Raw genomic sequence first — 15,091 nt, 5'->3', positions numbered from 1 at the left:
TATTGCCCAACATCATTTCCTGACCTCACTAATGTTCTCTTGGCTGAGTGAGAGCAAATCCCCGCAGCCGGGATCCAAAATCTTGTGAGAAGCTTTCCCAGAAGAGTGGAGGCTGTTATAGCAGCATAATTAAGCCCATTGAATTGGAATCAGATATTCAACAATCACATAGAGGTGAAGGTTTGGGTGCCTTCACAACTAAACAGACTTCCCTTCACCCAAGTTATGTATGATAAGGAAGGTTGAGAGGTGTCATATCCCAATACATGTGAAACACACAAAGACTCCTTCATCAGTCTGTACATGCTTTTGTTGATTAATTACATTCAAATCCTATGTAACTGCACCCATATGACACACATTCAGATTCAGACTGTGCTCTATTTCTTATCTGGACATGATCATTATGCACCATCTGCCGTGTTTCAAAATCACTTCCCTCTTTGGTTACTGTACGTCGAACACGTTCCTCCCAGACACACTCGTGAAAAAGTGCAAACTGCTGCCTCATGTGTAAGTCTAGCCTATCACGTGTGTGTGAAATTGGTGCTAGAAATCCCGGGTTACAACACCATCTGCTGATGAGTTTGTGGCAGTAAAAATGAGGATGTCTCCAAGTTAACATTTTCAAACGTCTGAGAATCTTGTGAGAAAGCCAGTGACTCAGCTTTTGTCTATTTTCCTGAGATGCTGTGTGTAGACTGCTGCCACTCTCTTTCATTGTGTTGATGTTAATTACCAACGTCAAATATATCAAGGTGTGATATCCTGGCAGTATCCTCCCCAGCCTCCTCCTCCCCCCTCCTTCTCATCCTCTAGTATCAGCCATATTGGAAGGTGTCACTTTTATGTCTGATGATTATTCACAGCCACCTGTCTCTCTCCCTCTGTCCCGTAAGAGGAGCGCTGTCTCCAGTATATACAGTAAGCATCTATATGTATGCACTGCAGTTAGTTTAGAAGGGTTAGAGAGAGTTCAGTTTGCAACTTTTCATCCAAGCTTTAATTTAGAGCACATTTAAAAACAACCAATGTTGACTGAGAATTACAGTCAACTAAAAACACAGACATGATTATGAGAATCAATGGGAAAATTAATAAAAGTGTAGGATAAAATTAATAAAATTTGGATAAAATCCAGAAAACATCACAAGATTGCACAGAGAAGAAGTAAATAACAGATAAAAAACAAAAAAAAGATGACAATTAAAAGGCTAAAGATAGGACTTAAGATGAGTTTTAAAAATATCTGGAGGGGGAATATTATGTAGAATTTTCTTGCTTTTCATTTGATTCAGAGATTTCATATATTATTTGAATGTATTTTAAAATACCCTGAATCTGAGGGAAATCTCAAAACTATTTTTTTATTTACAACATTTTTAAAATGATAAAATTATCTTTCAACCACTTTTTTTTCCACCACTGATTAAGATCTGTTATTTTATAACAAGACTGGTGTAAAATCGCAGCTTGCTCTAATCACAGAGAAGCTTTCTACTAATAAAGACTCAAAGCACACTTGGTCTGATGTTGTTTTTGTTGTTGACGGTAATGAAATGCAAAGAACAATACAAAAGACATTTTCTCCACAGTGTGCAGACACAATAACCTCCACAATCAGAGCTGTGTATGATGACAACAAGACATAGTGGGCTGTAAAACGCAGACAGGTCCCAGCATGAGGGGTGAATGCTACGGGCTGTTTGTGAACAAAAGCAAATTGCTTTGACCCGCTGGGGCAAAAACTGCAAGGGCTCTGATTGGCAACAGTAAGTAAATTAGCCAGTAGACTGCCAGACACAGGGGAGGATGGTTAATTGACTTTTATCTTTTAATTCTCCTCCTCCTAACAATGAGATGCTGTTTCCATACAGTAATAACCTTCAGGGTGTGAAAGTCAGTGTGTGTCTCCAGGGGTTTGACCAGCGCAAGTGAGAGGAAAGACCTCTGACTTGACCCTGTAGCCGGCCGATAGCTGGTCACCTATCAGGGGGCCTCACACCAACCCGCCACATGTCAACATGGTGGTATTACACTTGAACACCACACTGACACAGATCAGACTGCCCTTTGATCAGAAAACATTCACTCAAACACTCTTTAAATCTTATCTGTCTGTGGATGTGGGTGGCTTTGATTAACTGTAACCAGTAAGAAATGTTGGATTTAAGTGGAATAAATAACCTTCTATGAGAAATCAGACAAGTTTCAGTGCTAATTTGTCTCATTCCAGTGTTATATTACCCTCCACATACTTTGTTTAACCATATAAATCTGAGACAAGGAGTTCATGAGCAGTTGTAGAAGATGGTGGATCATTTGGTGGATCATTTTCAAACAGAGGAAGCTGAGTTGTTTGGATAAAATTGACTTAACTCTGTAGTGCAGATTAAAGTAAACTCATTAGTCCACCTTGGATTGGTCTATCAGTCCCATTGTCATCAGCCAGTGGTATGCTATTGATCCAGGGAGTCAAGTCAATCTAATCAATTAATTTGCAGCAGGCCAAGTGACAAGACCCACAGGTGACAAAACAGAAGTCTGCGGTCTAACTGCTCTGTTTCATGAACCCTGAATTAATTTCATGTTAAGACAGTTTGACATTTAATTCTTGGAGAAGGAGCTGAAATTATTTGTGCATGATATTGGGGTTTGGTTTATCTTACAAGAAAACATAAATAAATATATATATATATTAAACTTGCAGTCATCTGAACAAAATATGTGTTCAAATCCTGTTTTTTTAACGCAGCACAACGTTGTATCATCGTGTACAAAATAAGTTGTTTTTGCTCTCTGAGAGCATCAGTGAGTGCAGTAAAGGGATGTTAGAGAGCCTGTGGAATGGTGAGCTCCTATTGGCTGCTGCGCGCCTGTATAAAGAGCCGCAGTGGCAAATTCAATCAGATCAACTGCGGGCATCCTCCGAAAGCGAAACACCGGGACGCTCGACCATACAGGGACATTTTCTGGGTTGTTCTGCTGCTTGTTTTTTCTTCTTTTTTTTTCTTTTTGACATTTTTCTGCTAAAGCGCTGGAGTTTTACTAACACCATGAAGGAAAGGAGAAATACACAGCCGCTGGTGGTGAGATGTAAACTGGTTCTTGTGGGAGACGTTCAATGCGGAAAAACGGCGATGTTGCAAGTCCTGGCGAAGGACTGTTATCCAGAGGTATGCATTAATGTGGCTCATGTGTTTGAAAAATGAAATCAACATCTATGCACATAATGCAGTTTTGTATTTTGTTGATAATAAGTGATAAGTTCTCATTAAATGAGTGTGGAAGAAAAAAAAAATCGGTGCGTCTGTTGCAGACAGTTTTCATGCGCATTTTCATAAAATTTCGTCCTCTTGGTTTATATTGTATGCATTTACGGTATTTTTTTTTTTTAAATTGCGTAATCTTTTTCATAGGATGATCATTATAAATGTGTTACCGTTTCATTTTAAGTGCTTACTGGCCTGCACTGAATATTTCCTGCAGCTGCAGTGATTCAAGTGATTGATTGATCCGAATTTCCCTCAAATTTAACATATTCTTAATTTGCTTATTATTTGATTGAGTCTTCAGTGCAGGTTTTTGTGTTGCACTAATTATCTAGATAAATCCCATTACCTGTAGCTGACTGACTGACACATCCCCACTAATGGCACCATGTTGCTAATTGCTCCCCAGACCTACGTGCCCACGGTGTTTGAAAACTACACAGCCTGTCTGGAGCTGGAGGAGCAGCGAGTGGAGCTCAGTCTGTGGGACACTTCAGGTAACTGATCACCTTTCCTCTGTCTGGCCTATTATGGCTTTCCATTCTGCCTGCAGCAATGAAGGAGATTGGGATATTAGGCAATGTGCTGTGAATGTAAAGAGCATCTGCTGAAAGGAGAGCTGCGCCTTTGAATTTGTTCTCCAGATTTTCCTTTTTTTGGGAGCATTTTCATGACCCTGTTCTTATTGGAATAAAGGAGATATCATTGGAAGTGGTGTTTAATGACATAAAGCCTTATGGTCTCTTTGTGTGCACTTGTTGAACTGCAGAGTCTCTTTTGAATCATTAAATGTCTGCTGACTAGATTTCCTCTTATATCACCTGATGCATCTTTGCATGTGTCGGGGACTGACAGATCTACAAGTGCATCCAGCCCAGCATTCCTGTGCCTAATATGTTTCACTGGCAGAGAGACAGCGATTATTCCGCTTCACTTGCTGTTTTTGCTGACTTTGTGCTACATATGTTAATTTACACTAAGCGTGAAAAACAGGGTCAATGTGTCAGAGTGGATCTCCCCGGGGATCTGCTGTTTAGTGTGTTGACCTGGATACTGTGAGCACGAGTCTGCGGCACCTGTTTGATTCCCCTTCATGCTCGCTGCACAATGGTTTCTCTATGTGGCCCACATCCCCGTCCATCCACACTCGTGCTCGGATGTAGCTTCACACCACTAGGTCACCATGGCTGAGAAACCTGCATGTCTGTACAACAAATCCTTTACATAACAGACCCACTTGTATGAGAGGATGCAGTATTTACTCTGCTCTCATATTTTTTTTCACCCCCTTTTATCCAAAAGCGGTAATAGGAAAGTAGTGACTGTAATTCCCTCCCCAGACCAAATCCTGCTTTTTAATCCCAGACTGTGGACCTTTGGTCTGGCCAGCAGGAGTGGGCCTGGTGCCGGGGGATGATGGCAGCACAGAGAGACATCCTGTTGGGCAGGAAGGTTTTCTGGAGCAGACAGACATGAGGCAGCTCAGAAACTCTGGTGACCTGCATTCTCCTCCATATGCTGCCCCGGGTCACCCACTCGAACAGCATGATGTAGGGGATTAAGACTCTGAATAGGACCACTGGGCCACCCCTTCTGACCGACCCAATGAGCTTGAGATGCTTTCTTTCTTTCTTCCTTCCTTTCTTCTTTTTTTTTTTGTGCTTTCACTTTAACAACATGCAGCTTTACTGTTTGGCTTCCATTCCCATTTTCACTTTCTTCCTGCGCATATTTTGTTGTTTTTAACTCTCTCCTTCTCTCTATTGACCCCTTTCTTTGTCGCTCCCTTGTTAACAGTGCACCCTTTAGTTTCTGGCTAATTTGCATCTGTCACCCCTTAACAAACACATAGAATAATACACTACAAAATATAATACAGTATAAAATATGCCTATAGGATTTATTTTAATACTTTTCAGTATCTTTTTCCTCTGAGAGGAGAGCTTATATCACCCCCTCCTCCCCCTCATTTCTCATATAGATGACTCAGGCTCCTGAGCTATTTGTTGGTCGCACAATACAGTTTCCTCTTCTTACTGTAATTTGCTCTAATTGCGTGGAGTTGTGCCGCTGCAGCTCCACCGCACCGGCAGGGTCTCCTCATTATCCCGACTCCCCTTCATTGATCCAACTGACCTCATCACCGGCTCCACATGGCAGGCAGCTCCTTCTCCCAGCCCTGCCATGGATTTACAGACCAAAATCAATCCACCAGCTTTAATCAGCCTGCATGGCCCAATCGGACATGCAAGGGGAGGGAGACAGAGGGGAAGGCGAACATCGTCCAGTGGCTGTAACTCATGAATAGTGAATAATGAATCTCGTTATTGTGTTAGTGAGTAATTTATTTCAGGTTGAACAGTCTTGCTGATAAAGCCTTTGAATTTGAGACGATACCGTATACATTATCGTTTATTGTATGATATATAAGTGAGATTGATTTGGAATGAACCCCGAAATCCATTTAAGCTGATGAAACAATCTGTATAATTGTAAAAGAGAGGGATAGTTAATAGACAATAACCATGTTAATGGCCATATAGCAGTCATTTCTATTGGCCACTCAGCTTTTAGTCATTTTAGTCCTCTTTAGGGCCCTGATGATTATTTTCATTTTGATTATTCATTCAGTTATTTTTATGATGATAACACTTTACCCCTATTTAGCATGTCTAAGCAGTATATAAACATTTAACAAATGGTTTATAACACACTATAACGTAGTTATAAGCAGATATCAGGGCATCTTAAATGGTTATTCATGTAGAGCATTTGTCAACAATTATAACTTTCCTGTGAAGACATATTTTATATTATTGCTACTGTGTTTTACTATATTATCATTATTATCTGTTTATATAACAGCATCCTATTTTGAGCCACTGTTTTGATAATAGAATAAATGTTTTAGTCATTTTTTAAGGAAAAGATTTTATAGGCTAAATGATGAATCAGTTTATCGAGAACATAATCAGCAGATTAATGGATCATGAAAATAATCATTAGTTGCAGCCTTTATCCAGTTATGAATGTATGGAGTTACAGTTGTTGACAAATACATTGATAAATATACATATCTGCTTACAACTGCATTATAGTGTGTTATAAAGCATTTATTACATTTTTGTGTACTGCTTATAAATGCTAAAAAAGTGTGACTTAAAATAAAGTGTTTAAGTTTTCACTTTACAATGAAACAGAGAAAAGCAGCTGGAACCAGGAAACGTTTGGCATTTTTATTTGATAAATGACTATAAAAGAAAATGGTATTGATTAATTTTCTCTTGATTAAATAATCACTTAATCGACTAATTGTTTCAACACTAGTCTAGGATAAGGCATTAAAATGCATTCATTATTTTAAAGTACTAGTCTTGATTAATTTAATCCAGCAGGCCCAGTGATCTACAAGCCTTCAACATGTATTGTAGATTTTTACCTTTGACTCTGACTCTCTGCACATAAAAAGTTTAAAATTTTTATACCATCTGCTGTTTGATTCAACTTTAAAATCCAGAGTGCAATCAGCTTTGACAGTGTTAAGTTACAAAGTAAAGCTTGTCAACAGTTCAGTTGTGGTGATGCTCAGGAACAAAGAACCGTCCTCTCTCTCCCTGCAGGGGGCTTCAGCAGTGATTCTGACTGGCTTTGGCATGTGAAACCAGGGAACAACTGTCTGAAGCAATGTAGTGTGTTTTGTGGCCGGGGCTGTGAAGTCCGTAGTTATCAGCTGCAGCAGCAGCAGCAGCACCACCACCACCACAGCTCCCAGCCAGCTGAGTGTGGGTGGAGGGGCAGGGCTGCTCTCATCCCCAAATCTGTGAGTCATCCCATCACTGGATCATTAATCTGTCTGACCCCTGCATTCTCACTGTCGGAGAGGAGTGTGCTAATGATGGAGACTAGCTATGTCACTCAGTTGATTTAATACACATGCACAAAAATACACTCACTCATACTCATACACACACACACACACACACACAGAAGAAGAATCTCCCCTCCCCCACCTGCTCCAACACAAGGCCCTCCGTCTCGGCCTGTGAAGCCTACTTCCACTCTGGCCCAATTTCCACCTCGACACTTAGCTCTGGGCACCGCACCATCAAGACGGATGGAGTTTAGCTCAGCCGCAGGAATTTGGTTATGCTCTTTTCTTTTCCTTCCATTCCCCAGTTAGTCAGGCTCACTCTCCATGTTTCATGCCTCAGAAACTCTCCATCTGTTGTAGAGGCTTGCTGTTGAGAACAAGGAAGAAAGGAAACATTTGGGCCATGCTTAACTGCGCTGCATGTGCATTGATCTGTCTATCCAAGCCATTCTCTGGGTTGTTGCAATGGAGAGAAGGAGGGAAGAGAGGGGAAAGTGACAGAGACCGGTACTCTGTGATATCAGACTGCAGGGGGTGAAGGATTAATGGCATAGGAGGGCTCTTTGTGATCTGCCTCAGTAGGATACACTCCTGCTTTCCCTCCTCTCTTCCTCTTGGCTTTTTCTTGCTACAATAGAAACAGCTATTTCTTCCAGGATTAGAAACTGGGTCCTGGAGTGTCAGTAGAGCGCTGCAAAGGCTGCTACTGTACCCAAACAGCATGCTGTGGAGCTTCAAATCCTAATATTTACTCATTTCATTTTTTAAATTTATTTCCTGAAAAGATGGGATACAAAGGCCTTCTGAATCATGCATCCTTTGTCCAAAATGAAAGATAAAATCAATTTCTGTGGAGGGTTTGAGTAACAAAAGAAACATCCAAGATGTCCCCCTGCATCTCCCATCCCTCTTGGCAGGGTAACTAATTTGTCAGCTTTAATTGCAAAGGCTCTTGGGCCCCCTGTGCAGCTTTCCATTGATTGCTGTATTTAGATCAGTGGCCATTTAATGCAGAATCACACCCAGGTTCCCAGCTGTGTGATAACCCTTTGCAGGAGATTGAGGAGATTTATAGAGCGCCCTGCCTCTGACTCTCCTATGAGATACCTCAGAGTCGCAAACACACACAAGACTCATCATCCCAGTGGTGCTAATTGTTTTGATTTCAATGTGTGTCAATTTTCACGGTGAGCGAAGTTGTCTCGCAGATGAGCGTGGCTTTTCTACCCTAGTCCTAGGTGTAAAATGGTGTTAAGGCAATAATGTAATTTGCATTCTTAAGGCGGCGGTGTCTGTCCTCTTTGTAAAAATACAGTCACAGTAAATCATTTAATCAGGATGTTTCCGTTAATTTTACTAATTAAGAGCAGAACAGTCATTTTTCTATCCAAAGGCGCGGAAACAGAGTTATCATATAACATACAGTGTGTCCCTTTGTTCCTGTGCAGCGATGTTTACTTTCTTCAGGACACTGAGCCCTGAGGAATTTCATCACAGCTTGTCATTATTCTCCTCACAGCGCCCGGCATCTGGCAAATTCAGTTTTACCCTTTGATAATGTGGAAAATCATTAAGTATTCATGAAACTGATCTATATGCACACATCCATGTTGTGTGTGCTTTTTCATATGTTTTCTTCTCATGCATTGTTTTCTACACTGTAAATCAATTAGGGCGGTTGTGTAATATCTAATGAGTGATTACACAGACTGCTTTTGTTATCTGTAGCTATAAGGGGAAGACTGAATCCCTTTTGGGATTCACATGGAGCCTAAAGTAAACATTTTAATCCCATTGAGCTGCTCCTCTTCTGTTTTCATCTCATTGTAGATTGGGTTTACCGCTGGCTACTGCCAAATTTAAATAGTGAGTGTATGTGTGTCATTAGGTGTGGTGTTGGCATGTGTTTGTGTGTGTTTTTTTGTGTGATGGGTGTGTGTCTGTGGTCCCCAACTCTGCTGCAGAACAGAGGAATGTCCCCAACAGTGGGTGGGTGGGCAGTTTGTGGTGTAAAATGATTGATTGGCAGTTAAGGCGAGCCTTTATGGAGAGGTGGGAGGAATGCCTGATGTCGATGGTGGATTCCAAGGCTGTTGCTGTGGTAACAGAGGGACTGGAGGTATTGCGCGCCGAGCAGAGGATTTTTGGGGGGGTGGGTGGCTTACTTAAGGATTCTGAGCATGAGTGGGAGCGTCTGCCTGCCCCGAGCCCTACCGTTCCACTTGCGTAATCTACTGCAAGAGAAGATCAATGAGGATTTAGAGCTCGATTGTCATCTTCTCTCCCTCTGAAATGCCAGCAGAGGATATAGGAGCAGGGAAAGGAGCAGTTTCAGGGACAGCAAAGTGAGGCTCAACAGGAGAAGTGATACCGATTTCATATAATCCCCACAGCTGTATTCTCCCGCTCTGCCTCTGCCGCTCTGCTGCTCTATCACCCTTTTTGCTCTGACCAAATGCCTGTTGTTACAGCAATCGATTCCTGAAACAATCTTCACTTCAAATAAATTCATCTTTGGCTCAAATCACAAACTCTCAGCCCGTGGAATTAGATGCCACACAGGACACAATTACTTCAGTGGTTCTTGTAGCTTTAATTTTATTGTTGACCACATTTTCAACAGGTTATTTTAACAGAGCGTGTAAGCTACTGAGTCCTTTTAGAGAGCAGCTCATGTGCTTTCACAGTTTGTTGCAGTTTTCAACACAAAAATGATTTAAAAGGAAAACCACAAAAACAAAATATGGTAGTGAGCTATGACTATCGACAGAAAACATAAAATAAAAGCAGACAAATACACATAACACACATAATTGTAAAGGACACTTACATTTCAAAAAGTTTCACCAAACCCACCTTGAACTTCCCGGAGATTGCACAACTCAACACACTGTCTTTTACCTTCAAACAGAGTTAAAGTTAATGTAAAACCTGTGCCATTTCTCTAGTAACGAAGTACAATAGCACAGTGTGGCTTGATGTATGCTAACATTACCTTGCAATTGAGAAACACAGTGGTCAACGGCTGGCGGCAAAATTCCAGGATATGAATTCCAGTAGTGTCAAAATAAACCATCCTGTTAAAATATCATCAGATGACGTCGTTTAAGTATTTGTGCAGGAATATTTTACGAGATATGTGTGTGTTTACCTACCTCTTTACACAACTGAGTCACAGCATCATCCACTCAAAATCAGCAATAGCAAGTGAGACTGTAACAGCCCACTTACAATCTGCCTCACATTTTACTTAGACTTAAACAATGTCACACTCAAAAGAAAACAACATAGAACACATGGATTAACATCTGAATCAACAACTCTGAGAGCTATACATAGACTGTATAAAAATAATTGACAAAGCCACCGTCATGTCACCCACTGGTTTGCGGACTCCAGTTTCAAAGCCTCAAGTTTGGCATTTTGACAATCGCCATCTTGTCTTTTTGGAGCCAGAAATGATGAGAAGTAGCATATTTGGACGAGAGTGTGGAGCTGGGGAGGAGCTCCAACTACAGCACCTCACACACCGCCGTGGTAGCAACTTGTCAGTCACAAGATAGCCACGCCCTAAAGCATACGCTGCTTTATCGCCTATTTTACTCGAAATGGGACCATAATTTACAAAATGAACATCATGCTATGTTGAAGAAGACTGAGATCATAAACTCATTAGGAAAATGTTTACTGAGGTAAAAATCAAATGAGAAGTAGAGTCATTTTCTCCTAGACTCCTATACAATTGGACTTCTTTTTGGAGCCAGTGGAGTCGCCCCCTGCTGGCCATTAGAAAGAATGCTGGTTTAAGGCACTTCCTCATTGGCTTCACTTTTCTTGTCTTGTCTTTTATCCACGTTAATGATTCTCTTGTTTCTGTCCTCCAAGGTTCTCCATACTATGATAATGTGAGGCCCCTGTGCTACAGTGATTCAGATGCGGTCTTGCTGTGTTTTGACATCAGCCGCCCAGACACTGTGGACAGCAGTCTGAAGAAGGTAATGGCTTCAGTACTTAACTTTACAGTCATAATTCTCTTTTCTAGCCCATTGTCACACACCTAATACCAGTAATTTCTTCAAGTGTAGCTTGTTGTTGTGAAAGCATACTGCAGGACAGTGCCTGCACTTATTATTTACTGTCTTTTTTTGTCAACAGTGGAAAACTGAGATCCTGGACTTCTGTCCAAGCACACGCATCCTGCTCATTGGCTGTAAGACCGACCTGCGCACAGATGTCTGCACGCTGATGGAGCTGTCCAATCAGAAACAGACTCCAATCACCTATGAACAGGTGAGAGAACACTTTGTAGTTTTTCCAGGAATATAGTCAATGAAGGATTTAAAAAAGGAACAAAAACATGTATGAAAAACACATTTTACATTCAACGAGAATCCTGCAATGTGATTACAGTGGTAAACTATAAATATCAGTCATTTGCTCATCCCCATTTGATCTTTTTCATGATGACAATGGGGTCAAGAACATAATTAGTCACCTGTTACAATGGCATTTCCTCCCTAACCTCACAACAACTCACACAAATAGAATACAATGACATTTTATTAAAGGATGTCATGAACGGCACCATTCATCACTTCATTTATTCCAGGGTTCTGCGATGGCCAAGCAGCTGGGTGCAGAGGCTTACCTGGAGTGCTCAGCGTTCACTTCGGAGAAAAGCATCCACAGCGTGTTCCGCACTGCAGCGATGGCCTGCATCAACAAGTTGCAGCCTCTGCCGAAGCCCAGCCCCACCCGCCGTCTCTCTAAAAGACTTCTCCACCTGCCCAGCAAGTCGGATTTGCTCTCCACCACCTTCAAGAAGGAGAAGACCAAGAGCTGCTCGGTCATGTGAGTGGAGACCTCTTGGGTTACAGTCTTCACATGCGACCCCCAGCCCCTGCCTCTTTGGTCTCGGGGAAGGGGGGGTGGGCACGATGGTTTTATCAGGGCTTCCTGCTGAATCCTTCCCTCACCCCCCCAGAAACCAAACATCCCTCAGAAGAGGTGGACACCTCGCTGTCCACTTGCTCCTGAACCTTTTAGCGCACATCCATCTTTTTCCACTACTGTTTATCTTGCTTTCCAACAAACAATATCAGTCAAGGTTTGATCATCGAGCTATCATTTTTTCACCTGTAAACAGTATGCAACTACAATGGTGTTACATCTGTCTGATTTTACTATCTCTAGGCACATGTTGATTTTGTCCAAATTGGAAATGTGCAACGTGTGACGTTTAATCTTGTGATGTAAATGCCTCTCAGACAAACTCAATGGATATTTTTCTAAGTACAAAAATAAATCCAGCATGAAACCGTCAGGAATTAGCAAAATCCTGTACATCCCTCTTAGTAAGGTGTGTGAGGTGTGAAATAGCTTGTCGTTGGTGTCCCCATTTAGGCCTGTGAAAGCACAGAGATGTAGAGTAAGCAGTGGGACAAACCGCAGTAAGAGCTATTACATAGAGAGGTGTTCTCATTGTCTCAGTGGTGATGAGAGCAGGGATATGAGCTGTTGTGCAGACAGCAGTCTAGACTGTATCAACCTGCATGGATTGTTGATGCATGGTTGTGTAGCTCTGGACAGCCCTGCTCCACAGGCTTTCAGTGGACTAAGTGCAGGAGGCAGAAGAGGCTCTGTGTGTGCAAAATGACCGTGAAAATGAGGACACACACACATAAAAAAATAAATAAATAAAGGGAAGTTTAGTTGGGCTTCCGCTGTCGCTGCTGTCACAGTCTGTTTTAATGTACTATTTCGGTGATGGGGCAGACACATTTTAATAGATGAGAAAAGATGCTTTTATTGTGACCAGGAGCATAAACAATAACGCAGAGCCGCTGAGTATTATTTATGAGACTGTGGCTGGTTATTGATGCCAGTCATAGTGTTATGAGGCATATTTAAAAGCATAGGATAACGTCTACCTAAGGCAGGCCGACTTCTAATGGGGAACTCTGGTTTGAAGTTTCAAATATTCCTTGGAAAAGATTTGTAGCATTGCAATGTTGACAGTTTTTCAACAATTCTCAAATGGTATTATGCAGTTTTGAAAAATGCCTTTCATATCATGTTCCCAGTCGTCATGGAGATTTTTTGACTACTGTAATATGCCTGTGGATTTCTCTCATTTGCATCAATCCAATGTAGCACTACCGACCTGACTCTACTCTTCCAAGATTTTGTGTTGCACACTCTTGTTAATCTATCGACCTCCAATAAGCAGCACTTAACTGTAGGTTACAATGACTACGGAGCAAAAATTTGACCGTTTTTCTGAGCTTAAATCTTTGGCTTCATGGTTATGTGTGTGTGCAGCATCGATCTCTGTGCTTCTAACCATAAAGCAATAATGATTTAAGTGCTTGTGATGCAAGGTAACCTGTGTGGCAATAAAGACGCAGCTTTGTGATTACTGTTGTGCTGTAGCGCTCCATGGACATCCAAGTTATGGACTGAAACCATCTCTGCTGTACAAAGAGGCTGCTGATCTGTGTTTGCCCCTCCTCCACCGGTATATAAAATAACCAATGATGATGTCGAGCTATGAAATAGATCAGAAAATGCAAATAAGAGGGAAGGATGCTCTTTGAGCTGAACTTTGCTGTCAATTTCACATAATCTTAATAAAAAGTATTGAGGCAGTAGACTTGAATAATAAATTGCTTGAGTGAGCCGTGTATACTTTTAACATTGGGAATCTGCCTGGAAACCTTCAAAAGTCTAACAATCATCTTGTAAAAAGGGCTAGTGTGTGGAAAAAAGGGAAATAATGTGGGACTAAGGAGAACAAGTAATCAAAATGCACAGGCTGGCCCTGTCCAAAGAAAGATATTTTTCCATTGTTTTTCTTTCTTGGTTGATGTGTATTAAGTTTTTGTCTAGTTTTTTGGTATTTAATAGCATGATGTGAGTCCCAGTGTCGTTTTGGAAATATCTCTCTGAGATGGTTAATGTGGACTGCCCCTGGTAGTCGGAGGAACTTAAAGTGTTGATTTGCACAAAGGCTTCCAGTTCATGGTCACACACCAAATTCCTCAGTATTGCCTAGCAACAATTCAGCGTAGGAAACAGAGACTGGCTCTTGGGTTGGTTGTGCGGACAGAGAGGGTTGGCTCACGAGCAGACATCCCCACATCCATTATTACAGCGTCAGTTACGCATTTATTGCCAGGCTTGTTCAGAAAAATACTTTGTGATATTGTTTTTTTTTTTCGGGTTAGGGAGCTAATGCCAGGCCTTCTGAAGATGGGATAGATGGGCGGCTCACGGACCATGTCAGTTAATATGCAGCCTTTGTGTTGTAGTCAGTGTGTGGTACAATGGTGCAGTCAATCTCCTAAGCATGTCCTATTAAAGTTGTATGATTGTACATACCGTCTCTTGTTTTATAATTATTGTTAGGCATCTTGAAGGATGCCACATGAAAATATTGTTGATGTGAATATTTATTTAGTAGCTATTTTTGCCTTTTTTTGTACATTTACATTTGTTTAAAATCTATTTTGGGAATTGATTTTTTTTTTCTCTTTTTGTTTTTTGTTTTTTGCTGTGTTAAATAAAGCTTGCCCTGTCTGGCACCCTTGAATTGTTGTTCTCTCGTCATTTAAAACATATTACACACTAAATATAAATATATAAACTAAATTAGAAACCATTCATCCATTCTGTGTGAGGATATTCTTTATTATATACTGTACCTGGTTTTACAGTGTTGTCACAAATTATCTCAAGAATTCAAATATTTGCTCAAGAATCCAAATAACATAGCTGCTGGTGCGATTAATTATGTATTTGCATATAAAGGTACATACTGTATATTAAGATATATAATAGATCCAATTACACCAACTTTATGCATCATTATGATATACTCATCATTACGAGTTCATCAAACAATCACATAAGGTTGTTGAAAAGCTTTACACATTTTTTTAAAAAAAAA

At 40.9% G+C, this 15,091-nt stretch overlaps 1 protein-coding gene across 1 annotated transcript; it reads left to right on the top strand.

Moving 5' to 3' along the window:
* Positions 1–2,747: 2,747 nt before the first annotated feature.
* On the top strand, positions 2,748–14,734 carry rnd1b (Rho family GTPase 1b). The gene is made up of 5 exons (XM_067592126.1): positions 2,748–3,176; positions 3,682–3,769; positions 11,029–11,138; positions 11,299–11,433; positions 11,753–14,734. The coding sequence occupies exons 1-5, from the start codon at positions 2,829–2,831 to the stop codon at positions 11,996–11,998; spliced, it is 927 nt and encodes a 308-aa protein (XP_067448227.1). The 5' UTR covers positions 2,748–2,828; the 3' UTR covers positions 11,999–14,734.
* Positions 14,735–15,091: the final 357 nt, after the last annotated feature.

The sequence above is a fragment of the Thunnus thynnus genome, chromosome 6 (genome assembly GCF_963924715.1).
Source record: "Thunnus thynnus chromosome 6, fThuThy2.1, whole genome shotgun sequence".
NCBI classification, from domain to species: domain Eukaryota; kingdom Metazoa; phylum Chordata; class Actinopteri; order Scombriformes; family Scombridae; genus Thunnus; species Thunnus thynnus.
The sequence above is the reverse complement of the archived record's forward strand: the minus strand, read 5'-3'. Positions and strand labels throughout refer to the sequence as shown.